Source organism: Eumetopias jubatus, unplaced genomic scaffold (assembly GCF_037043125.1).
Source record: "Eumetopias jubatus isolate StellerSeaLion01/CBP00866 unplaced genomic scaffold, mEumJub1_p1.0 scaffold_6, whole genome shotgun sequence".
NCBI classification, from domain to species: Eukaryota; Metazoa; Chordata; class Mammalia; order Carnivora; family Otariidae; genus Eumetopias; species Eumetopias jubatus.
In genome coordinates this window covers 29646511-29673573 of record NW_028274812.1, presented here as the reverse complement: position 1 = coordinate 29673573, position 27063 = coordinate 29646511, and the positions used below count along the sequence as shown (strand labels likewise).

At 41.8% G+C, this 27063-nt stretch overlaps 1 protein-coding gene across 2 annotated transcripts in view; it reads left to right on the top strand.

Annotated features, from left to right (window-relative positions):
- The first annotated feature begins 6873 nt into the window (after positions 1 to 6873).
- MYB (MYB proto-oncogene, transcription factor) overlaps positions 6874 to 27063 on the top strand; it is a 35083-nt gene continuing 14893 nt past the window's right edge. Inside the window, exons 1-14 of one of the 2 annotated variants that reach the window (XM_028125389.2) lie at positions 6874 to 6961; positions 11514 to 11631; positions 13470 to 13541; positions 15060 to 15152; positions 15399 to 15619; positions 17355 to 17589; positions 18874 to 18954; positions 19423 to 19527; positions 20947 to 21201; positions 22108 to 22470; positions 23991 to 24133; positions 25124 to 25238; positions 25330 to 25455; positions 26707 to 26817. In XM_028125389.2, the coding sequence (XP_027981190.1) occupies positions 6939 to 6961; positions 11514 to 11631; positions 13470 to 13541; positions 15060 to 15152; positions 15399 to 15619; positions 17355 to 17589; positions 18874 to 18954; positions 19423 to 19527; positions 20947 to 21201; positions 22108 to 22470; positions 23991 to 24133; positions 25124 to 25238; positions 25330 to 25455; positions 26707 to 26817 (2061 nt within the window). In that variant the 5' untranslated portion in view covers positions 6874 to 6938. The remainder of the gene's footprint in view (positions 6962 to 11513; positions 11632 to 13469; positions 13542 to 15059; positions 15153 to 15398; positions 15620 to 17354; positions 17590 to 18873; positions 18955 to 19422; positions 19528 to 20946; positions 21202 to 22107; positions 22471 to 23990; positions 24134 to 25123; positions 25239 to 25329; positions 25456 to 26706; positions 26818 to 27063) is intronic. The other variant, XM_028125390.2, reaches the window with a different exon arrangement.

Sequence of the window (27063 nt, the reverse complement as noted above, 5' to 3'; positions counted from 1 at the left end):
GGAGCAGTGATTGTGGAGCGGGGAAGCCTAGGAGAACTTCAGAAGGCATTTTGGGCTTCAGCGGAGCCTGAAAGATGGGGGGCACTTAAGTAAGTAAGGAAGAGGAAGGAAGGCATTGCAGGCGAGAGGCATGGTGTAAGTAAAGGCCCTCAGATTGCCAATGGCTTCTTGGGGAGGAAGCAGAATGACCAGGGCCTGGTAGAAGGTAAGGTTGGAAGGTAGCTTGTGTTGTAAAGCAGAAAGTCAGCCGGTGCGCCCCAGTCAAGCTCTCCAGGTTGCCTGTGGCTGCCTCCCATTCGGATTGGTCGGTACCTGAGCCATCCCAGTTATTAAATACCATCACCCCTGAGGGTAAGGTTGTGTAGGCACGGAGGCCAAAGCCAGCTCAAGACAGAAAATGCCAAGTTAAGGAGTTCAGATCTTATCTTCCCAACATTAGGGGCCAGTTAAGGATTTTTAACCAGATGACTAAACTGCCAAAAGGGGTTACAGTGAGCTTGTGCTTGCAGTGAGGTGATAATAGGTCGGGGAGAAAGAGCTCAGAAGGGAGAACATTAGTGAGGGGGTGTTGTGCTAGTTTAGGCTGAAGCAATGATCATCTGGAAGGAGGTGGTAACAATGGGCATGGAAAAGAGGCCCCGAACGTGCAAGAATTCTCGAGCAAAGGCCCGCTTGTGTCTGCAAGCCCATGCCTCGCACAGTGCCTAACACTGAGTAGATAGTCTCCATATGTTTACCAATAAAAAGGAACTGTGGAAACACTGTAAAGTAGATAGAGGTAAAATGGGCTGCCCAGGTATTTTAGGGAGAAACAGAGAATTAAGGGCTGGAAGCACCCTTAAAGCTCTCTACTATAATCTCCTCATTATGAAAGTTTGGAATATGACACTCAGAGAAGTTGTATCCTGCCTGCACAAAGAACCTTGTTACTTAGTTACTCCAGTAACCATGTAGGTGTTACTGTTGTTGTTGCTGTTAAGATCTCTATTAATAAAAGCTTGCTATTTTGTCCACTGACTTTGAAATCTGCTCTTTTACAACATACGTGGGGCGAGTGTGGAGAGGGAGGAGGAGTTGGCTAGAACGGTTGTGAGAAGAGATGGGAGAAAAATGACGTCTGTAAACTGGTTTTCAGGACTTTTTTTTTTTTAAAGAATTTATTTATTTATTTGACAGAGAGAAAGCGCGCACGCGTGCGAGTGCAGAAGCAGGGGAAGGGGAGGGCCAAGGCCGAGGCGGAAGCAAGCTCCCCGAGGAGCTCCATCCAAGGACCCTGGGATCATGACTTGAGCCAAAGGCAGACGCTTAACCCCTGGTTTTCAGGACTTTTCCTCAAAGCTTTGAAAAGATAGGACTATCACTTGGGAAAAGGTGAGCAATTTCCTAAAGCAGATTTCCTAAAGCAGAAAGAGGTAAGGCCTTCAAACTCTTAGTAGTATTTTTCAAACTATGCTTCAGTACCCATAACCAGGGCACAAAAACAAGGCAGGGTTCATGACCAGATGTATTTAAAATAGGATGGAATAGAATCAGTTGGATGGAATGAGATAGAATGGAATAGAATAGAATAGAATAGAATAATAGAATAGATTGCATGGTTGGTAGTATGAGGTAATATTGTTTTATAAACTTTTCTTAGCTCTAAGTGAGGGTGTGTGTGTGTGTTGAGATGGGAGGCAAAATGGGTTTGTTATTATGAGTCACAGTCAAAAATGCTTGAACTGTCCAATAAATATTTTTTCTCAAAGTAAATGAAAACCTTTCAAAATCAGTTGACAAAATATAGAAGTCTATCAAAAGAAGAAAAGACAAAAACATTTACGTACGCATGTCTAGAAAACTTTCTTTACTCTCCAACAGCTCTCTTCTCCTAGCCCCTGCACTCAGTCTCAAACTCACTTTTTCAACTTCTTAAATATTTTCCAAAGACTTTCCCTTGACCATCTCCCTACACAAATGCATATTAGCAAATCCACAATATAATGCAACTACTGCCTTCATGCACATGGCTCTTAAATAGAGTATTTCTCCAGTGTTGCCCTGGTAAATGTTTAACAACAGGTTTTATGGGTTTGGGGAGCCCTTATTTGTAGCATTTGTCACTTTTTGTGGTATAAATACTCCAACCATAGCCAAGCCCGGCTACCCGGATGACTTCACTGAACACAAAACTGGGAAGACATGCACATTAGTATATGTTACATAGTATTTCCATCATGCAGATGTATTGCGGAAATTACCCCAAGAGCATACATACTCGTAAAATGTAGTAAAAAGAATTAGGAGATTATGACTTTTAAATATTTATTACCTTTTTTGAAATACAATATATTTAATTGTAGGTTTATAACATTTAATTTTTAATCATGTCTGTGTCTAACAAGTGGCTCACAAAATTCTGCCTGACGTCTCCAGTAGGCCGGGGTCCCACGCTCTCTGCCACCTGCTGAACAACTCTACCCGGATCTCTTCCATAAGAAACCACAAACTTAACATACTGAAATCTAAACTCACTTTCCTCTTTGAATCTCCATAGCGCACACTTCTCTTCCCCTCTTGACTTCCCTATTTCTGTGAATGGTGCCTCCAATAGCCATCCAATCAGTTGCTAAGTCTTGAAGCTTCTGCCCGGCCAGTGTTCTTCTGATCTACCCTCTCCTTTTCATTCCATTTAGGGTCACTGTCCTAGTCCAGACCAATTACCTGAACTCTTCCCCTTCATTTTCTTCTGACTACAGTCTATCTGACCATACTGTTAGATTAATCTTCCAAACGCACAGCTCTGAAACTCCAGTCCGACCTTCAAAGCTCTCCTTGCCCCAGGCAAATCTAGACAGCTCCTTGTTCCCTGTGCGTGGAATATGCCTTGTGATTACTGATCCTGTGTTTCTGTTCAGTTTTCTCTTCCTCTGGAACACCCTTCTCTTACCATGGAAAAACTCATATCTTTTAACCAAGATTCAGTTCAAATGGTGATGAAAATAGGCAGGTTGTTTGTCTGAGGAATATATAATCTGGAGAGTGGAAATGCCAAAGGAGGTGCCAAACCCAGAAATCATTTAAAGATAAAAATGTATTTGGTCACTATCTAATATAGAGGCTCTATGAAACATGTTGCACTAACGTAGCACTTCCCCGGTTGTTATTACCAAAAGGTTTGTTGTGAGCTGACATGAACTTTATCTCAAACCTATGGATTTCAATTCTATATGCTACCGCTGTCATTCATTAACTGAAATGATCAAGAATCGTCTGTACTGTAACCATTTGGTGTTTACTGTAATTATCTCTCTTTTAATAATGCTCTGAACTAAAATGTGTTGAGAAGGTGAGGAGAGGTGGGCCATTGAGATACGGAGCCCCAGAAGGCCGGTCTGCCACCACCACTGATAAGCCTCATTGTCTTTGGGACACTGACCACAGGTACTAAAGATCCACCACATGCTCAGGATTTCTCAACAGTCAGAAGCAAAAAAGCTGACATTTGTACCTTTTATACATCTCTCTTCCTTTCAGCCATTCCCTGATGGTTAGCGTAAATGCTTGCTTTCTCATGGAGGAGAATCCTAGTGATGATCAGCAAGGGATAAGTGATTCCTTTCCTTTCAAGTTCAAATCTGAGGCTGAAGTTCAGCAGTAAAGGAAGAAAGAATAGGCTGCCACAGCCCTGTGGTCCCTGGCATCAACTTTCTCACAGACTTAAATTATTTTGGATTGGAGAGACTGAATCCTTAGCCGAGGAGAGGTGAAAAAGAATGAGGTGGGGGAAGGTGATGAGAAACAACTGGCAAAGGTAAAAGTGTATTGAACCCTCTTGTCATCTCTCTTACAACGAGTTGTCTAGAAACCACTTCCATGAAAAACACGTGGGTACTTTTTTAAAATGCAGATTCCTAGGCCCTACCTCAGACCTACTGAATCATAGTCTCTAGGGGCACCGCCTGGGACTGTATATTTTTCACCAGAACACTCAGTGTTTGTGATACACACTAAAGATCGAAGACCACAGTTCTTCAGTGTTGGCCAACTCTGGCCTGCAGGCTGGATGTGGCCCTCAAGCTAAACATGTTTTTTATATTTTCAAAAAATTATTTAAAAAAAAAAGAAGGAAAGAAAGGGACACACAATATAGCCCACAAAGTCTAAAACATTTACTATCTGGCCCTTTACAGAAAAGTTGCTGACCCCTGTCTAATGCAACGCAAATAAAAGTCTGTATCTGAATTTAGCCCTATCCCAGCCCAGCCCCAGCTAAAATAACTGGTGTGGCAGATCTTAAAAAAAAAAAAAATTAAGAGTGATGAAATATATAAAGTTCTCATCTAAAAATGCAGTTGTAATAATTACAAGTGGAGGGAATAAATGTGTAGTTATAGTAAACATTATGTAACAGCTTTGAAAATATATTTTCATCTATACAAGAATTTATGATAACTCCATTTGATTCTATCCTTCCATATACTTATCAGGTGGCAATATATCCCACATTAGCCTAGTAAGAATCATTGCACACATATACTCTTTATTGGACCATGCTTACATTACACATATGAGGAAAAATATACAACTACATCTCAAAATGTCTGTCTGGGAAATGAAAATATAATACATTTTCAAAACACATAGAAAAACGATGCACAAAGTAAACAAAGGGAATAAAACTGAATTTGGTATCTTTCTACCTAAAAGGAGTTTAAGAATCATAGAGCAATTGTACCTCCTAATTATCTTGGGAAACATGAACTTATTTTCGGGAGGGTTCTTATACTCTGTGCTGAAGAGGCTCAGCTTGGGAATCACACCTGTTGGATTCATAAAGTAATCCCAAAGACAGAATGTAATTCCTTTCGGAGTAATTTCTACATGTTTGTTCTTTATTATTTATTTTTGATACAGAGAAAGAAACTTTATTATAGAATCTACAAATAAATATTGGCTTTAAAAATATATTAACTTGCGGGGCACCTGGGTGGCTCAGTTGGTTAAGCACCTGCCTTCCGCTCAGGTCATGATCTCAGGGTCCTGGGATCCAGCCCCACAGCAAGCTCCTTGCTCAGCAGGGAGTCAGCTTCTCCCTCTCCCTCTGCCTCTCCCCCTGCCTCTCCCCTCAACTCATGTTCTCTCTCTCTCTATCTCAAATAAATAAATAAAATCTTAAAAACAAACACTTTAAAATATATATATATATTAACTTGCAAGTGACTTGTCTTTCAGAATTGTGAACTAAAATATCTCACAGTAATTTTTGTTTCAGTGTTATTTTTTTCTCATGAAGAAAGTAATGTTAAAACCTTGCTAGCAACTAACATTTTTTGATAAGGATTTAAACTATATTACAATTTTTTAAGAAACAAAGTTTAAAACACCAGATAAAGTCTTGAAACCTAGCATGCTTCACCATTTAATAAAATTATGACTCATTTCTGCAAGAAAATGCTTTTTTAGTAAGAAAAAATGCTTTCTGAGCTAAGTTTAAACTGCCGGGGCACATGGGACACCCACAAACCCAGTCAGCAGAAGTCTCAAACTTATAAGATTAAAGGAAAAATAAATTAAGTGTGTACAGAGAATGAAAAAAAAAATCCCCAATGGTATAAGTCTATAAACGGAAGTAAAACTAAAACTCCCCTAAAATCCCCCAATCATCAATCCTTATAAATTCAGCACTCATCTTCTCCCTTTATTTCTCCAGGAGCCCCTAGTTAAATGAACACAAAAGACTTCAATGATTTTTATCTCGTAAAACAGAGCCCCCAAACTACCCTAAGCCTGGATACCGACCTCTGCATCACAAACCGCTTAACTTTTAAAACCATGCAATCACACGTGGGGTTTCCTTAGTTCTGCTTGGAACCCCATGGATTTTGCAGGTGTGCGATCCCGGGCGCGCGCTGCAAGAGTGGTGCAGGGGCCGAGGTGCGCGGTGGGCGCCGCCCGCGCGGGGCGGGATGGGTGGGGCCGGGCGTGTGCCCGGGTGAGAGTGAAGCGCTAGTGACAACACGGAGGACAGTGTGGGCTGTGTGGGCTCCAGGATCTCGGAGAGGAGTGAAAGCTCCCCCCGGATGCCCCATATGGAACGGTGATAGCTGCAGCCCCACTTGTATTTAAGTGTCCCTTGTCACTAACAAGTTAGAGATATTAAAAACAAAAACAAAAAAAGCCAAACGTCCCGTGAAAACACATGCTTCCGTCCCCTTCTCCTCCTCCCCACCCCCCATTCCCCCATCTCCAGAGAGCTGAATTTTACACCCTGCCTAAAATCCAAACCCCCATGCAGGAGTTTCCCCCTCCCCCCGGCCCTTGCCGCCCCCACGACAGTGAGTCAGAGCCCGGCGAGCTCGGGCGCTGGTGCCTGGGACACGCCGAGTGGGGCGACGGTGGCGCGGCCGCCAAGGGGGGGGGCGCGGTAGCAGCGGGACGTGGCGCGAGCCCCGGGAGCGGGGTTTGCGCAAGAAAAGGCGCCGCCGCGGCCCCCGGCCGCCCCTCCCCAGCCCCGGGCTCCCCGCCCGCGCGCCGTCCGGGCCTCGCGGCGCGCTAGGCGCAGCGCGGCGGCGCGAGAGGAGAAGGGGAGCAGCGGCCCGGCCTGCCCGGCAGCCCGGCGGGCGGCAGCCAAGGCGACCGCGGAGGCGGCGGGCAGGGCGCGTGCGCACTGCAGGGGCGCCAGATTTGGCGGGAGGGGGAGTGTCCAAAGCTCTTTGTTTGATGGCATCTCTGTTTACAGAGTTTACATTTTAATATCAACCTGTTTCCTCCTCCTCCTTCTCCTCCTCCTCCGCGACCTCCTCCTCCTCCTCCTCTTTCTCCTGAGAAACTTCGCCCCGGCGGTGCGGAACGCCGCTGCGCAGCCGGGGAGGGACGCAGGCAGGCGGCGGGCAGCGGGAGGCGGCAGCCCCGTGCGGTTCCCGCGGCTCCCAGCTGAGCCCCGCGCCCGCCGCGCCATGGCCCGGAGACCCCGACACAGGTAACGGGGAGCCCGGACGGGCGGCCGCGGGCAGGGGCGCTCGGGGCACCAGGCGCTCGGAGAGCAGGTGGGAATGCGTTCCCGGATCTTCTGCCGGGCTGTCAGATCCTGCGAGGACCTAGAGCCTCTGCCTCTGCAGCAGAAGCCGCGAGTGAAACTGTTGAATGGAAGAGCCTATGCGGGAAATATATCAGGACGTCAGGAAGCATGCCCTGAGGCTCATTTTACAAGTTGCGCGGGGATACGTTTCTCTCTAGAGGGCAAAAAAGCAGCCGGGGCCAGAGAGGTGCCCACCAGCCCCGGGGAGCCCACTAGGTCCCTGACTTGATGCCGCGGGCGTCGGCGAGGGAGTCGCAGCGTAATTGGTGGATGCATTGCGATATGTTTGGACTTGGAAGTGCAGAGCATATGGCAGATATAGGGAGAATGCCGGATTGTTTAGTAGCTGCAGGTAGTTCCTTAAATTTCATTCATTCTTTATGGAGGCGAAGAAGAGCGGCAGCTGACAGGCGGCTGCAAGGAAGGTTTTAGGGAGGAAAAGGGTCTCTACATTGGCAAATTGTTTTAAGCCCTGGTTTTTAAAGCTCTCATAGTACTCTGGGAGGCTTTTATTTCTTATGCAAGCACTTCACACGCACTCACACGCGTCCGCGCTGCACATGTCCCGGCACTTGGGGAGGCTCTCGGCGGGATGATGGGTGAAGTCCCCTCACGTTGTGGCTGCACCGAGGGGAAGAGGGAGAGGAGGAGGGAAATACTCGTCCGAACTGTCAGTCGCTGGCGCTCCCGCTTCCCCTGGTCTCTGGACTTCCCGGACTGGACGCGCCGGAGTTCCCTGCGAGCCGCCGGGTGCGGGGACAAGCTCAGCGGCCGTCACGGTTGCCACTCAACGGACAAGGACGGAGACGGGCAGCACCCAAGGCCGCTGCCGCGCAACCAGGACGCAATCCCTCTTCGCTGGGGCAATAGGTCCGGGCGCGGCGCGCACACGTGGAAGCGGCTGAGGTTGCCGCTCCTCTCCACGCCCTGCTCCCGCCGCCTTAGGTCGCCCGGGAGGAGGACGGGTGACGGGCCGACCGTTGCTCAGAGGTTCTTGGTATAAGCCCCTGGAGGCAAAGCAAATCCAACCCCTTTTCTTTCGGGTTGTTTGCTTTTCATGTACTTATTTGTTTTTGAACCGGCTGTCGCTTGTCCCCGCGCAGCGCTAGGAAGTTGCAAGGAGCGTGGGTGTGGGCCTGGGCCGTGCAGCTGCACCCTCGGGCCGGGCCTGGCCAGGCGGGGAGCAGCGCCTAGGCATGGCTGGGTGCCGGAGAAAAAGGGAGACGACCTGTTGGGGGGGGCCTGGGCTTCCTATGCCTCACCCAGGGCCCGGCCACGCGGGGCGGGGTGCTGCCCCTGAAGTGGTTTCACCTTCGCCTTTGGGACTTAACAGCGGTGGCCACCTTTTTTTTTTTTTTTTTTTTTGAGAGCAGAAACTGGGAGGAGGAGGAGAAGGAAGCTGGGAAGGGGTGCTGGGAGGAGGCGCGGTGCAGACTCCGCGCCCCGCGATTTCTGCTGGCCGGGTGGGGCGGGGCCGCGCAGGTTCCTTGCAGCTCCCAGGTAGCGGAGAAGGGTGGCGGCCAGGAGGGGCGGGAGCCTTGAACCTGCCCCAGGGGGAAGAGAAACCCGGCTGCGGGCTCAAAGCCGTTTCTTGCTGGGCGAGCGTCAGCTTGGCAGGGATTATTAACCAGGTCAGCGAAATGAGTCTGAACCCCTTTTCTAGAATCACAGTAGCGGCCACAAGACACTTCCTCCCGCTCCCCTCCCTCTTCCCAACCCCCAACACCTCTTTTCTTTTTCGTTTCTTTGCACGGTTTGTTTCCTTGACAGAATGTAATATTCATAGTTGTACTCTTGTAACCACACCAGGTCTAGCAGGTGGGGAGTCGAGTGCATCAAGCCAGAAATCAACCTTTGAAAGTCCTCTGACTGTTGAGTCTGAGAGCTTGTCGGAGCAGATAAAGGAAAATTTATTTCAGGTCCTTAGTAGAAATTAGTCGTGCAATTTAGGCTACCGGGACAACTTAGAGCGAGGGCATCGCCTGCAAAGCTCAAAAGCTCGCCCGGGTGCCAAACCTGCTGATGGCCCCAGGAGCAGACTATGAGCAGCCCTGGGCTCGCCCTGCTCCCCTTATGGTCTCTTCAGGACCTGCAGAAGTCCCACACCACGTTTTCCCCCAAGACTCTGGTTTTGCTCATCTCTGCTTCTGTGCTGAATTTTGAAGAAGCACGGAAGACATGAAATCATCATTTATTAGCCCTGGAAAGTACCTTACTAATAGAATCCAAGCCCTTAGGTAAAGGCGAGGAACTGAGGTCCTGAGAGAGAGGAAGTGATTTGTCCAAGTCATGCAGGGAAGTGGAGGCAGAATTAGGACTGGCACCTTGACTTCCAGAACTCTAGTCCTGTTTGATGCCTATCCTTTCTCACCTGACGTTGGCTGCCCCCTATGGGCCGCCGCATTTGTTGCTTGTTCCTGAGAGGTGAGCTATTTCCAGGAGAAAGATGCCCAATTACTATTAGTTTGGAAAATGTAGTTTCTCACTTCTGAAAATCTCCAGATCCGGCCAGACCTACAACGTTAAAGTAAATGGAATCTGTGACTCCTTTTTCAGATTACCCTGCTTTTCTGATATTTCATAAGGGTGCCACTTCATTTGGGAGCTTTCCAAGGAGTTCCCTGTGAACCTTTTGAAAGATGCCGACTGACAGCTCTGGGATTATGATATGTATATATTTATCTTCTGATGCTTGTGTTTTTTTATTAGCGGGAATCTATTATATTTATTAATCTGTTGTTTAGAGCCTCTTATTGACAGTGGGGAACAGGATGAGACTCTTGTTTAAAAGAATAGACAACAAAAAAATGATTGTAGATTATAAATACAGCTTAGAGAAATACAGCTTAGGGATCTCTTTTGTGGTGGCATTTGGAGTTTGGATCACATCCTACTTGGCACCATGAATCCTGGACTTACAGATTATGCCCAAAATAATAGTTTTAAATTATAAGTACCTCAAATTCAGGATTTTTGGAAAGCACTTTTGCTTGACTTGTAAGGGGTGAGTAATATATACTTTTAAGTTAGTTTGGGAAGACAAAACCTGTATAAAAATCATAATTGGCACTATGATGTTTCTCTATGTCATTTTTATTCTCAGTTTGCTGGATTTCTCAATATTACAATGAAAAATTTTAGTGAAGTTTCTAAGAGTCTAATTTAAGATATTTAAGGTACATTTATATTATATTAATATCTTATATTAAGACAGAATTTAAGATAACATATCTTATGTTTTATAAGTAAAATTACAACTAAAAGTAAACTATAGGGCGCCTGGGTGGCTCAGTCGTTAAGCGTCTGCCTTCGGCTCAGGTTATGATCCCAGGGTCCTGGGATTGAGTCCCACATCGGGCTCCTTGCTCAGCGGGAAGCCTGCTTCTCCCTCTCCCACTCCCCCTGCATGTGTTCCTGCTCTCGCTATGTCTCTCTCTGTCAAATAAATAAATAAAATCTTTAAAAAAAAAAGTAAACTATAAATTTTACTGGCTGTTAACATTACTGTCATCTATTTGGTATATGATTAATAAACACTAAGTGTAGAGTTACTTCAAAAGTCATCAAAATTCAGAGTTTTGGTCTACTAGGTAAAAGAAAAGGCTCTCTTCAAAACACTAAGGCATTCGGGGGAATCCCTTAGTTTTGAATTAGGTACATTTTAGGAGATGTCAAATACCATTCAGTCAGAAATAGGAAAAAAAAAAGTAAGTAAGAGTGTGACTACCAAGTGGCCTAATTACTCATTTAGTTACTTAGGAGACTGACTATTGTCATCGCGGCCCCAAGTTGGATCAACTGGCCTGCAGTTTTGAGCTGTTGGATATTAATGTTGTGTACAAAGCAGTCTGATCACGCAATGGCCTTATCCTTCCTCGGGTTTTGTAAATCCTTTCCTTTTACATTCTCTTAATCTTCTCATCCTTAAGGGATGACTATAATTGTATTGTTGGGTGTATTACTTCTTGAATTCTTTTTCTCTAAATAAAACACCAGCCCCATTGGAGTAACATCATTGAGTTGCTTGTTGTTGTGGAGAAATAGTATTTAAATGATGTGATGTATGCCAAAGATTTTTAGCGTGTGGTTATATAAAGGAAATTGGCTCTTGTTTCTTCTATTGTCCTTAACATTAAGTTTTCAACTTAAACCTTCATTGGTTGGAAGGTTGCCAAATGTGTAACTTGTCACTGGCCTAACAGTCTCAGCAGGTTTAAACATGTAGAGCAATAAGAAAGTGCCAGGTCCTTGGCCGTATCTGTGGATACCACTAACAGCAGAACCAGTTTGCAATACTAGAGCAACAGAAGGCAGAAAACAATCTTGTTGTGCAAGTTTTCAAAATGTTATCCTCATAACCTTTGAAAAGATTGAGTTTTCGTGTAAATTTTGCTACCTAGTAGTTTAAGTCTTCTGGTTTCAGTCCACGTCTGCCCATTTTTTATTTCTGCAGCATATACAGTAGTGACGAGGATGATGAAGACATTGAGATGTGTGATCATGACTATGATGGGCTGCTGCCTAAGTCTGGAAAGCGTCACTTGGGGAAAACTAGGTGGACCAGGGAAGAGGTAACTAATCATGTTATCAAAACATGGAACAAACCTAGGGTGTATCAATTTATGGAAAAAAATGTTTCAGCTAAACTACAGGTGCTCAAACTCATTAGCTGGCTCTTTGAAATCTTACCCTGGCCTGCCCAGAGCAGCATGCTGACCCCTCACCACTCCCGCAACGTGTACTCTATACCATCTGCTTCGAAACTCTTCATAGTTCTTTGAATGTCCCCTCCTTCTCACTTTAGGTTTCATCTGTGTTTTTCTCTCTGCAAATTGTGTTCTTGTCCTTCTGCTGCACTACTTCTTACTACTTTTTTATCACCTGTGAAGACATCACCTTTTCTGCGAGGTCCTCCCTGGATTCCCCAGGCAGGTCGGATGCATCCTCCAGGCATTGGATACACATTCTTACTTATGACTGCTGTAACATGCGTGCCTCCCCCAGTAGACGAACAACAAATCTGCTGAGGGCAGGGCTAAATGTCTGCTCCTTTTTGTGTTCCCTGAGCCCAGGATCGCTTGACACAAAGGAAGATATTAATAAGTGTTCTCTGTACAAATGAATGAATTGCTATTTCCCAAAACAAAAGTATGAAACAAAATACTCACAGAACTCATCTTGTCATAATGGATTTAACATTTGTGATGTATATTTCACAGAGCCATATACATGAATGTCTATTCTAACAGCCTTCAGTGATGGATGGAGATGTGTCTTCTTCCCACCTTTCTTTTTCTGCTAGCTTATCAAAAGCTTGATCTTTGTACAAATGGAACAATACTTAAAGAGCAAAATTATTCATGTATGGGGAAAATTGCTTTTTCTTTAAAGTTTTCAAAAAAATTTGCAACTGATTTTAGAGGATTTTACATTAGAATAAATGATACTAACTCTTCTTCTGTTTCATTCCACCCTACTTCACTTAAAACAGAGCCCTTCTTGATAGGCAGGTGGGATTACCAGTGAGCTCCATAGGAAATTCATAGTTTATCTATGGAGGTTGTGATCTTAGATGATCCTGAGAGATATAGAAGTTCTGTTGTTAACACTGGTTTCCTAATTCCTGTGTCTGTGTCCTACAAGGACCCATGTTGTGTGTGAAAGTTACCTTTGCAGAAACGTGGGGGTTCTTTTTCACTTGAAAGAACGTGTTTAGAAAGACACTTGTGAACTGAAAGATTTCTCCCTGATGTTTCGTGTCTTCAGTGTTCTGATAAGTTTGGCCTCATTTAAATTGTGAATATATTGATGCAAAAATGAAATTATTTTCTTACATTATCCGTGCCTTCAAATTTAATCTAAAAAGTGATCTTCCATTTTTTGCATGAAAGAGGTTGAACTAGCTAAATGTTAAAATAGAACTTGAACCGTTTCTTACTCAAGATCCTATTTATTGTCATAGTTAAATGTCTTTTGACTCTAACATTGGAGTTCATTATTTTATTTCCCATCAAGCAAAACTTTTAATAGTTATCATATACTAAACATTCAGTGAGCCAGGTATTATGTTTAATGTTTTGCATAGCTACTTCATGTAATCCCCAATGAACCACATTGACATCAGCATTCCCACGGCATAGAAGACAATATTAAGGCCCAGAAAAGCAAAATGATATACCCAAGCCCATCTAACTAGTCAATAGCTAAGTCAAGTTTCAAACTCTGGTCTGTCAGACTCTAAATAAATCTATGCTTTAAACCAGTATATTACATTAATATCTGTTGTATTTGGATATTTTTGAGGGTTTTTTTCTGGATTGGATTCTTAGATTGGCTCCATTTTACTCTTAATTGAATAAAGTTATACAGTAAATGACTGATATCCTAGGATTAACTTTAAATGTCTTAGGATGAAAAACTAAAGAAGCTGGTGGAACAGAATGGAACAGATGACTGGAAAGTTATTGCCAATTATCTCCCGGTAAGTTTGTAATTTTTTCTTTCTGTAAAAGGAACCCAGCATTTATGTCCTGGGAGAGGGCATTAAGACATTACACATTCTCTCATATATAAGAAGTAGGGGGAGAACTGCCTCATCCAAACTTATCGTTTATAGTTTATATTGTAATGCATATAATTGGGGTTTCTAAATAGATTGTTAAAGGATTTTTACAACTTTTTTTTTAAAATTTTGCCTCTTGTTTTATCTTTTTATTTATTAGGATAATGTAATTTAGCTTTCTGATGACTTGTTATATGGTAGGATGACAAAACTCCTGACATTTTCAAGTTAGCTTCTTTTAAATTTCCTATTTATTTCGATGGCCATACTTTTGATACCCTGGCTGAAAATTTCAGTTTATCCTTTTTGACTTACCCCACTTCCTGTCTCCTACAGCCAAGCAGTGACTATGGAATCTGGAATTCCTTTCTCAATCAGCCCCTTCTTCCCATCCTCCTTGCTGTTCCGACAGGTCCGGCCCCCTTCCCTCTTTTCTGGACACTTACAGTGGCTTCCTAACTGGCTTCCCTGCCTGTAGCCTTCCACTCTTCCATCCATCCCAAACGTTGTTGGCACATGGAGCTTCCTAAAATGCAGCTGTCCCTGAACTTTTCAAAATCAACAGCAGTGACATAGAGTCTCACAAATTAAGTACACTGCCCCGACCTGGCATACAGGGTCCTTCCACATGGCCCCAACATACAGCTCCGGTTCTGTTTCCTACTTCCTCTCTTTGAGCAGGTTTCGTTGAATTCATTTCTGCTTTCCCTCCTTTGGGCTTTTTGTCTTTGGTGATGTCATCTCCTAGAATGTTCCATCCATCCTCCCAAGTCCCTATCAAGAGCTTTTCCAGACTCCTCCTTAGGAAACATAATTTCCCCTCCTAAGGAGATGCTTCTGTTCTCAGCCCAATATCATTTTGCTTTGGTTTCTTCTTGCATGTGGATCAAATTCTGCCTTCTATTGGTTAATTATATATTTGTCTTTTTTTTTCTTGTAAGATTACACTCTCTTGTAATGTAGGGCCTCTCTTTATTCATCTTTGTTCTGCAGTATTAATACCCGAGGCCCTAAATTGAAGCACATCTCTTAGTTTGAATGGGAAGCAAACTTGAGTCACTTAGAGTAGGTTTCCATGAAAGCCTGACCTTCATGTGGAATCACTAACAAGTCTTAGTCTTTGTCCATAGAGGTACTTCCACGGGCTGAGGATAAGGTTAAGTTAAATTCACAGCGATGTGTACAGTATGTGGTCCTTCAGTTCATATGGCAAATCTAATTTTAAATGCAATTTTGATATATTCTTTGTATGTTTTTTAACTGTAAGTAATGAGTGATAGGTAGGCTCTCCAAACATGCCCTAAAATGTTCCTGAATGTGTGTCTTAAATGTTCCTGAATGTGTGTATTGTCTATGTATGTTTCACACTACAACAAAGTCTTCATGTGCTTATCACATCATATCTATATGACAGCTCATACTTTGTTATTTGTCTAGAATCGAACAGATGTGCAGTGCCAGCACCGATGGCAGAAAGTACTAAACCCTGAGCTCATCAAGGGTCCTTGGACCAAAGAAGAAGATCAGAGAGTAAGTTCTTTCCTCACTGGTGTGTGAATCACAATTCAGAATATTCCCAAGACATCTTTATTGAATGTTTGCCAACTAGAGGAAACAGGTAAAGTGTCAGGAAGCAGAGGACTCTATTCCCATATTTCCAATGAATGAAAGCAGATTCTTAGACATTTTCTAAAGATCTTGTAACACTGAAGAATGATTACACTGAGTCATTACATAACATTAAAACATAGGTTATTTTTGTGTGTTTATCTGAAGGTGATAGAGCTTGTACAGAAATACGGTCCGAAACGTTGGTCTGTTATTGCCAAGCACTTAAAGGGGAGAATTGGAAAACAATGTAGGGAGAGGTGGCATAACCACTTGAATCCAGAAGTTAAGAAAACCTCCTGGACAGAAGAGGAAGACAGAATTATTTACCAGGCACACAAGAGACTGGGGAACAGATGGGCAGAAATCGCAAAGCTACTGCCTGGACGGTAATAATATGTCAAAAAATATATTGATTGGGAAGAACGAGGGAGTGGGTATTGAACATTTTGTTTTAAATGTATGGTGAGTGAATTACATTCCAATGATCGTAAGTGTTTCATTAGATATGCCAGATCCATAGATTTTAAAACTGGAGGAGCTCTTAGCGTTTCTTTGGTCGAGGACTTCCAGAATCCACCCAACAGTGAGCTCTGGGCCAAGTCATCGAACTTTCCTCAGCTTCCATTGCTCCATTTGCAAAATGAGTAATAGCCTACTTCCCAGGGCCCATGTTAGTATCAAACAAAATGAACGTCGAAGCACTTTGTAAACTATAAAACTCTAAACACATAGCAGGAAACTGAGGATAGACATTTTGTCGCTGCTCTGAGTTCATGCAGCTGGTGAAGTGACCAGAAGCTCAGCTGTCATTTTCCTGTTACTAGCGTTCATTTCGTTCTACCACTTGGCTTCGTTTTTCTTCCTTTGAAGAAATAAATAGAGTATTTCTAGAATTATCATACTGCTTTCAGGTTTTTAAATAAGGTCAGTGTTATGCTTTCTTTTAATGCACAAGGCACAAAAATGACCTCATTATTAGGGACATCTGTAGATGCTCATTTTTGTCCCAATTACCCCACTGGAATAGTTTATAAACAAATTTTCTTTAATTTGGAAAATACTTTTCATTATAAATCTTATGTAAATAATGTAAGATAGAAAATATTTAATAAATTTTATTCTTGAGCTTCAAAATTGGAGAAAGGGTCCTTTCAAAGAAGGCTCTGGCTCTGATGGTTGATGTAGAGTTCTTGTGTGGCGTTCCAGAGCATTTCCTCCCTCATGGAGAATTCAGCATCAGCTCAGAGAATCCAAGAGGTTGCCAAAAGGAGGCCTTTTCTCCCATTTGGCCTGAGAGGATATGCTGTTGATTCTTGTAAAAATTTAAGGGGCGATTGAACTTCCTCTTTCTTTAGCATACATTCCCCCACCCCCATCAAAAGAGTAAAAGGGAGGCTTAAAACGGTTTTTTTTTTTTTGAATTGAGAAACTATTTTCCTGAGAATTGAAAGACTTTAGTAAAAATGCTTTGCAGTTTGAAAATATATGAGGACTTGGCATCTTTCCCTTCTGGATCCCATTCTCCATTCTCACCTCTGGTTATAGAACAGTTTGAGGTGGATGTCAAGAGGTGAGAGTTTCTTTTTTCTCTTTTTTCCTTTTTTTTTTTTTTTGACTCAAAATTTCTGGCTAGTGCCATTTGAGATAAAGAGCGGACAGTGAGGCAGTAGCCCATGATTATCATTCACCAAACTTTACTGTGTGCCTGTTGTGGTGGGCAGGCCCTGCTAAGACATAGTCAAAGGAGCCATTTTTCTAGAACCGCTGGATCTCTAAGTTGTATTAGAGCCTTGGACCATGAACAGTCAGAATAAACATGAAGGGTGGTCGCACTGAAAATAACTCTTTTTATCAAGGAAACAAAGTGGTTAAAGAATTTAAAAATTCTAGAAGTCCATGTATGTTCCCTATGGGGTAATGAGAAAAATCTATGGATTTTCAATTAGGTAATAGGGGAAGCATGATTTTTCAGAGGTCCAGAAGACTAAAGCAATTAAAACAACAACAACCCCAAAAGACCAGAAGGAAAGGTCTCTGTTCGAAACAGTTTTCTGTCCATTAACTGTAATCTGAGTTGAAATTTTTGTTTGTAAAATTCTTATGTGATATATTTCTGTGCAGAACTGATAATGCTATCAAGAACCACTGGAATTCTACAATGCGTCGGAAGGTCGAGCAGGAAGGTTATCTGCAAGAGTCTTCTAAAGCCAGCCCACCAACAGTGGCCACCAGTTTCCAGAAGAACAGCCATTTGATGGGTTTTGCTCATACTCCACCTTCGGCTCATCTCCCTCCGGCTGGCCAGCCCTCAGTGAATAATGACTATTCCTATTACCACATTTCTGAAGCACAAAATGTAAGCCATTTCTGAGAATTTAGTTTACTGAGAGAGATGGTGATTTTAGCTCCAGGTAGAAGTAATAATACTTCACACTTTTATACTTTTCAGAAAACTTCCATAAACATGATCCCGTTTGATCCCCACCTACAGCCTTTGAGGTAGATAGGGGGAGGTGTTGTTATCAGGGGGCACATCCCCAGAAGCCAGGTGGTTAAGTGATCTGCAAAGAGTCACACAGCCCACTGTGAAGACTGGAGTCCAGGTTGTTGGATTTTAAGTGCTTCAGATCAGATTAGCTTTTGAATGTAAATTTACTTAACAAGCTCTTGCTGAAGCAGAAGAGGGGAATGAAGATGTATTTTGGAGCTGTTGTGTTCCTCTTCCAAAATGAAAAGTGAATGTAATATTAAACTTAAAGAGGAGATCGTTTGACACTGAAATTCAACAAGTTTGATTCTGTAAATTTGATTCTGGTAGTGATCTAGCAGAAATGTCTTAACGTATTCCTTCCGGTCATGTTTACCTACTTACTCTGGGTCAGGAGCAGGTTTGTGACACCATTTTCTGATGTCTTCTTTCATCCTCCTTTGGATCAGTGTGATTCCTTCCTAATTGCCAGATATTTCTATTCAGGGAAAAAAAATTTCCATAATGGTTGGGAAAAAAAAAAATAAGGAGAATAAAGACAAGATCAATAAACTTTAATCTTAAAACTAACAATAACAGATGGTGAAACTTAGCCAAGAATGTGGAGCTCATATGCAAATTATATTCAAAATATATTGCTAAATAATTTTTACTCTTCTCTATCTGTTCCATTCATTTGACTACAGACTTTCCAGAAAAGTCTCAGGTGAATGAACTATCATAGGTGGTTCTGTGCTCTTTACTAAAACTCATGATTATTCCAAGAAAAATATTTCTATTATAAATAGCTAGAGCCATCAGTTTTTCCCATCATGACTTCTTTCATACATTCATGAATGCTTTTTAGGTTATATTTTTCATTGTGTTTTTCTCTAATTAAGGAATACTTCTCATCAAGATCAATGAGCACTTTAAATCTCTTTATGTTGCTTAAACTGCTTATTTAGCCATTTTTAAAGGCTGGCTAAAATTTCAAATTGAGGGTGTTTGTTTTTTTTTTTTCTTCTCTGTGTGTGTGTGAATTTTATCAGTAGAGTTTTATTTTGTTTTGTTTTTCCTCAGTCCTAGAGCAAAACCTCAGGAAGCCAAGTGCCCTAAAGCCTATGTGACCATGAATGACACGGCCTTTGTTTGTCTGCCTTTTTGATCTAGGTCTCCAGTCATGTCCCATATCCTGTAGCGTTACATGTAAATATAGTCAATGTCCCTCAGCCTGCTGCTGCAGCCATTCAGGTAAGATCATTTGAAGACCATTTCATAAAGAAACTCGTTGGCTGTTCAAAGCAAACTTTTTTAAGACACGCTTTATTTCTTTCATCTAAACACTTACTTTCACTTGACCAACTAACTGAAGTAAAGAAAAAAGAGGGAATAGTGGAGAGGTGGGTGGAGTTCTGGCCAGCAAGCTACCAATCTTCACTTCTAGAGCAAACTTGCTCAGGAATTCTCTGGTTCTCTGATGTTATCAGGTGAACCAGCACATCAGTGAGCGCCCACTCGAGCCTCAGATTTCACATCACCTCCCTTACGTCTGGAATAACCCTCACAAAGCTTTGTACAATGGCCGGATTCAGTTGGTGTTGGTTTCACGCTGAGGCTCCTGGGGCCCAATGGTCCCTCATGACTGGGGGCCACAGCCATTGTATCTGCAGCTTCCAATCAGGCCCTTGAATTTTTTTCTGCCTTCACTTTTAATTTCAGAGACACTATAATGATGAAGACCCTGAGAAAGAAAAGCGAATAAAGGAATTAGAATTGCTCCTCATGTCAACTGAGAATGAGCTCAAAGGACAGCAGGTGCTCCCGGTAAGAAGAGAACCGTGTGCTTGAATCGGGGGGACAGCAGCCTCACCCCAGTGCCCTCCGTCTCTTGTCCCTTCTTTTCTAACTATTACACTAACCAAGACTGTAGATCCGTTAACAGTGTTGGAACAGAAGTCGCTTGTGCTAAAATGCAGTTGGATCCCAGCGTATATTGACCAAACTGAAAGTAGCCCTTTCATGTGGCAAAAGAAATGCAGAGTCCACTTGTGGTGGACGCCATCGATTTTCTTGTTTTCTCAGGACTGTTATCCATTCAAAGACTAATTAACAGATATAAATGAATGAAAAATCTGCAATTTTTACAAAGCTCTGTTATCTGTCTGGTACCTATTCATTTGACGCTTTTTCTTTTTCTATTATTTTTCTTAACCTAGATTTCCATACTTTCATACACTACTGAATTTTGACATCCTTTTTTGGTGGTTGAGCTGTGAACTGAGAAAGCAGCATGTACTTTGTAACCTCTGTAGTTTTGGGGGGTTTTTTTAAAGATTTTTATTTATTCATTTATTTATTTATTTGATAGAGACAGCGAGAGAGGGAACAGAAGCAGGGGGAGTGGGAGAGGGAGAAGCAGGCTCTCCACGGAGCAGGGAGCCCGACGCGGGGCTCGATCCCAAGACCCTGGGATCATGACCTCAGCCGAAGGCAGACACTCAACGACTGAGCCAGCCAGGCGCCCCAATGTAACCTATGTAGTCAAGCAACAAGGAGAATAAAAGACGTGATACCCAGTAGGGATTCTTAGGAGTTGATTCCTTTGGGGTTAAATAATAAGATAATTATGTGCATATGTTAGTTCGACCACTTTTTAACTTTAGTTCATGTTTTGCAATGTCTCCCTGTTGCGTGGTCATGCTGAAAGGAGACTTCGGTTAATGTGCTCTTCTGCTTTCCTAACCACGTTGATTTGGCAGCCCTTCAGTGCATCCGTGCAATCGGTAACATTCAGAGGGGATAGAAGCAACAAGAACATATGCAGATAAAAGCACCTCTAACTCTGGAGTCCCCTGGCCTTTCTGTAGGTTAGAAGGAGAATAGGACAACTCTTATTCTCAGCAACTCTGTATGGCCTTTTGGAAGGTATGTTAAAGTAGATCTTGAAGATAGTCCGTGTGAGACTTGTACTTTGTGACACAGTCCCTCTGTTTGCAGTTTTAGCAAAATGATGACAGTGAGGGTACGCACGGAGGTGACAGACCATAACACTATTAAAAAGCAGGGTCTTGCATCGATAAAAGGAAACATCTTGACAACTGTTTCATAGGCGCAAGTTTTGGATGATGCAACTACTTTTATCTTTCCTCCAACAGCATCTGATACCTTGTGCAACTTCATTGCTTAGTTCCTTCTCCCTTTCTTCTCCCCGCTCTTTCTTTATTCCCCCACCCCCCGCCTTAGACCCAGAACCACACGTGCAGCTATCCCGGGTGGCACAGCACCACCATCGCTGACCACACCAGACCTCATGGGGACAGTGCACCTGTTTCCTGTTTGGAAGAACACCACTCCACTCCATCTCTGCCTGTGGATCCTGGCTCCCTACCTGAAGAAAGTGCCTCTCCAGCAAGGTGCATGATCGTCCACCAAGGCACCATTCTGGATAATGTTAAGAACCTCTTAGAATTTGCAGAAACACTTCAATTTATAGATTCTGTAAGTAGAATTGTTAAGGCAAGTTAATGTTTTTGAAGGTGAATTAGGAAACCCATTTCTCAAATGATTGCCATTTTCTATAGCAAATACCATGTTATTAGCATATATTAATGTAAAAGTATGATTTTAGCCTTTGCATATATGTTTTTTCAGAGATCTGAATTCATAGACTACCCAGATAAAAGGTAGCTTTTCATGCATTTCCTTCAAAATGCATATTTTTTACAATAGTAAGTTAATGACCTATAAGTAGATCCTGGGTTATGGAATGATATTTGAGTTATTTTTAATTTATTTTACTTTGTTACTTCTTTGTGTTTCTTCAGAATTGTGCTTTGCTTTCGGATAGCACATTAAGAATTGCGTTTACTCAGAACTTAAAGCAGTCTTTCAATGTATTTGAAGTAGTAAGAGTTTATTAGTGGTACATGGCTCTCGCCACAAAACATTGCTTATTGAATACCAGCCCCAACTGGTTCACTAAGACAAACCATCTTTAGTGAAGCAGATGTGAGTGCAGGACCTAAAAAGTAGATACTCGGTTCATTTCCTTTGTCGCTAAAAAGCATTTACTGCATATCCATCAAATGGGATGCACCTTGCCAAAATGTGCCATCTGGAACAGGTTTCCTTTTTGCTTTGGATTGCATGCAAATAAGAGCGTACCGGGGGTGAGAGAGGGGGGCGGGGGGTGTCCCTGCGGCACATACGCAGGACCAGCCTGCAGGCAGCACGGTGGACCTGCCATGCAGTGTACCAGAACAATTGTGAATCCTGAAGCTATTTCTCAAGAGGGCCAGGTGTTTTGTCCAACGTCAGCATCTCTTTCTCAGCGCTGTGTTTCAGGTGATGGCACACAACATGCACACACCGTCTCAAAGTTCTGTGCCTCCCACATTGTTTCAGGATTCTTCAGCATGGTGTGATTTCAGCAGTTTTGAATTCTTTGAAGAAGCAGATTTTTCACCTAGCCAACATCATGCAGGCAAAGCCCTACAGCTTCAGCAAAGAGAGGGCAGTGTGACTAGACCTGCAGGAGAGCCTAGCACAAGGGTGCACAAACTCAAGTTGAATGAGGGTTCACTTGACCCACTCAAGCCCTTACCTCCTTCGAGGCACAGCACAATTCCACTGGTCATCCTACGAAAAAAGCGGGGCCAGGCAAGCCCCTTGGCCCCTGGAGACTCTAGGTCCTTCGTATTTGCTGACGTCAGCAGCTCAACTCCCAAGCGTTCCCCTGTCAAAAGCCTACCCTTCTCCCCTTCGCAGGTAGAGCACGATTTCTGCACAGCTATTACTAATTTTCAACAGCCACTCGAGCCTTAATAATCTAGAAACTAATCCTTTGGAACAAATGACTAATTACTGTTGCCCTCACTGATTTCGTTCCATTGTTGAATCTAGCTGTTGCTAAGTCATACTGCCTCCCAAAGTTTGAGCTGTCTGTAGGCTGACTGATGATTTTGTCATAATTCTCTCTTTTCTTTTTGGTGATTTGAAACACTGTTAGTTGCATGGGATGTGCTTTTATTTCCTCCAGCACTAGAGTTTTAACATTTCTATCCCTTCCTTTTCTCCCATCCCTTCCCTCTGCTTAAAAACTTTAGCAGATTTTTCCTGCCTGTTTGTTCACTTATTATTTTGTGATTCACTGACCCAGGGGAGGAGGGACCCAAACTATGTTTGGAGAGCATTTGGGTTGCAACCAGAAACTTAGAGGTTCTGATCCATCCTTAGGTGGAAAAGTTTTGGGAAAGCATAAGGAACAAATACTCAAGAAAAACAACTTATGTTTTAATTTTAATTTCTCAACATTGGCTTTTTTGAGTTACTCCATACTATTTTATCAACACGGTTTTTGCCATGAATATTCTCATTTCATAGAGTTTTTTTTAAGGCATGGAAACTATAATTCTTGTCAGAGACTTGTATTCCTTAATTACTAAACTAATTGAAGTTAATAGATAATTGGGCACTTTAAAACATTTTTCCAATTATATGTCTGTTGAGTTTATTTTAAGGACAGCTTTAAGTATGAACAAATGAAGCACCCACCCAAAAAGTTATCTTGTCATTTGCTTGTATCTTCCAAATTGTATTCTGGAGAATATTAGTTCTGCAAGACTTTAGTAGTAGATGTTCCAGAAAAAAATCTAAGAACATAAGTTTGGGAAACACTAAGTCACAATTAAAATTGGTTTCTTTACTGCAGAACCTCTCAGAGTTTTTAATACACTGATGCGCATTATGAATTTCCAGGAGATTATGATATGTATGTTTCCCAAACTTATTTTACCTTGAGACTTTCTGAGGGACACCTATTATTTCCCCAGAACAATGCATTCTGAGAAACACAGCTTATTATTCAAGAATTTTCCACATAATGCAAGCCTTCTATCATAATATTCATAGATCATTAAAGAGAAAAAACAGCATGAAAGAAAAACTATAATTAATTTCCAAAAAATCACTTTAAGGCTTAAAATCTTAATAAAGAGTGCATCTCATTCTCTTTAATGGCAAACGGCATTTATTGAGAATATTTTCATAGGATTTTTCAAGTTCTTCAGCAGTGACCCTAGATTTTATTTCTTGGAAATTACACTCCAAATTGCACTCCAACTGAAATAAAACAATACCCTGTCCAATACTACATGCTTGTTAACATCTTTATTATTTTACATAGTGGGTCAGTAAAACATACTTGCTTGTTATCATGGTGTGATTTTTAAGTTGGGCTGAATAAGAATCACTGCTTAAGTAATTTTTTTCTTTCTTCCCATATTTAGTTCTTAAACACTTCTGGTAACCATGAAAACTTAGACTTGGAAATGCCTTCTTTAACTTCCACACCTCTCAATGGTCACAAATTAACTGTTACAACACCATTTCATAGAGACCAGACTGTGAAAACTCAAAAGGAAAATACTATGTAAGTCCTTGGTTCAAGAATAAAATTATTTTTCCTTATTTACTTACATTTAATTAATGGAATATAGCCCCCAAATGTCTGACACATTTGATGTATCTAATCATGTATATTCTCACATTGACTGTATCCGTCCTAGGTATGTTAAAACTACCTAGGGGTGGCAAGTCAGTAGATAAACTAGATTATGTTTTGTAGTTCACTTCACAATGTCCTATTTAGAAGGACTATGTAGGACCACATGCAGAGGTAGTCCTCATATAACTTTTCCATTCAGTTGATCTGTTTGCTCGGTAAGGCTTTTTCTTCTTCACTGAAGACAAGATTTTCAACCTCCTTTCCTCTCTGATTATAAAATTCAGAATAACAATGGTATGGTTCTTTACTTAGTTCATATTTTTTTAATCTTATGTTTCCTTTTTGAAATTTATCTACAGATAAGACTTCTTCTAAAATCCCCAGGAATATCATATGATCAGAAGCCAGAGTGATTAAGCAATGTTTATATTCAAAAAAGCCTTACCCAATTCAAAGAAATGGCAGAGAACATCAATATGAATTATAAGAAACCTTTAAAAAATTATATCTTACAATTTCCAGTTATAATAAGTACATTTTAAAAGGTTAACCTGTGTTTTCTATTGTGGGCCTGTTTTAATGAATAGATCAAATTGATTTGTAGATGACAACAGATCTTTACAATGTTTATAGTCATTATAAAAACCTAGGAGCATTATATGTGTCTCCAGAATGATTAAAGAAAGATGAAAAATAGTTTAATGCTCTTAGGAGTATCATATTTTGAAGTATTTGGTAATACGGGATGTAAATATTACCTTTTTCTTAACAACACATATATGATTAATTCACATACCCAATTGCATATCAATAAAAGTTTTTTTTTCAGTACGGAAATATTGCGTTTAATAGGTAGAGTGATGGCAAGGACAAATGTTCTTTCATACTGAACCAACACTTGTTTTCTTTTTAAAGTTTTAGAACTCCAGCTATCAAAAGGTCAATCCTAGAAAGCTCTCCAAGAACTCCTACACCATTCAAACACGGCCTGGCAGCTCAAGAAATTAAATATGGTCCTCTGAAGATGCTAGTAAGTTTGGGCCAAGTTCCTGAGGTTAGCTGGTTGATTAGCACAGACAGAAATTGTCCTCTGATGCAAACTTACCCACTCTTCCTTTCAGCCTCAGACACCATCTCATCTAGTAGAAGACCTACAGGATGTGATCAAGCAGGAGTCCGACGAACCTGGAATTGTTGCCGAGTTTCAAGAAAATGGACCACCTTTGCTGAAAAAGATCAAACAAGAGGTAAACTCAAGATCCTTTGGAAGGAGTGAGATGTGAATCCTGCTGCCTCTGTTCCTTGTGGGCAGCTTTACGTGTCTGGCATCAGGACTGGGTAACAACACCACTTTTCATACAAGATTTTCCTACAAGATGCGGCTAAGAGGTACTGCCACCATAGTAGGTGTGGGACCTTTCATTTGGGAGGCCAAGCCACCTCTACCTCCTTCATGTTTGAACATAAAATGTGTTAGGGAGGAGACAGGAAAGAGAGGGAAGCTTTTCACTGTACTTTTTGTTTTTGTTTGTTTCTAAACAGGCTCCACGCCCAGCATGGAGCCCAGTACGGGCCTTGAAACTCACGACCCAGAGATCAAGACCTGAGCTGAGATCAAGAGACGGATGCTCAATCGACTGAGCCACCCAGGCGCCTCTTTACTGTACATTTTTATCACTGATACACAAATGGATAGATAATCCATAAGATTTTTAATTTGCAGATGTCATGGAGAGTTGAAATTTAAATTAAAATAATAGTATTTAACTTATAGTATAAAAGAAAAAGACTCTAACTAGCAAGGATCAAAGTTTTAGCTTGGGGGAGTGCCTGGGTGGATCAGATGATTAAGCATCTGCCTTCGGCTCAGGTCATGATCTCCAGGTCCTGGGATTGAGCCCCAAGTCGGGCCCCCTGCTCAGCAGGGAGTCTGCTTCTCCCTCTCCCTCTGCCTCTCCCCCTGCTTGTGCTCTCTCTGTCTCTCTCTCTCAAATGAATAAATAAAATTAAAAAAAAAAAAAAAGTTTTAGCTTGGGTGGCAAGAAGCATTTCCAACAGGTAGATATAGTGCCTCTGGAATTTTTTTTCATATAAGGTTAAATGTTTAAGAGACTGACCAGAAATTTACTCATTGAGATATGATTGACAAAATTGTAAGATATTTAAAGTGTACCACATGATGATTTGATATACATATACATTGTGGAAGGATTCTCCCTCACTGAGTTAATGGACACATCCAACACCTCATATGTTGACCTTTTTTTAAATTTTTTTGTGAGAACATTTAAGTTCTGCTCTCTTAGCCAATTTCAATTATACAATAATTATAATAGACAATATATACAATATACAATAAGTGTTACCAACTAGAGTCAACGTGTTATACATTAGATCCTCAGATATTATTCATCTTACAGAAATTTACTCTCAAGTGTCAACGTTCCATGGGAAGTTCTAGTTCTAGAAACAACGAAGCACTTCCTGTTTGCTTTTAGGTGGAATCTCCAACGGATAAAGCAGGAAACTTCTTCTGCTCCAGCCACTGGGAAGGAGAGAGTCTGAACACCCAGCTGTTCCCACAAGCATTGCCCGTGACAGACGTGCCAGTAAGTGCATACCCATGTTAAGAGATGTTGGTGCCTCACAGAATTCTCTGCGTGGCATGTGAGGCTCCTGTGGTTTTAGCACTATTTAATGCATCATACTTCTAAATATTCTCTGTTGCATGACTATTTCCTTATGATTATTAATGTTGAATATAGAAATTTTGTTTATTTATTGGAAATAGATTCTTCTCCATGCAGATTTTTTTCATTATTTATTTTCTTACAATTTGAGAGTTCCTGCCACTT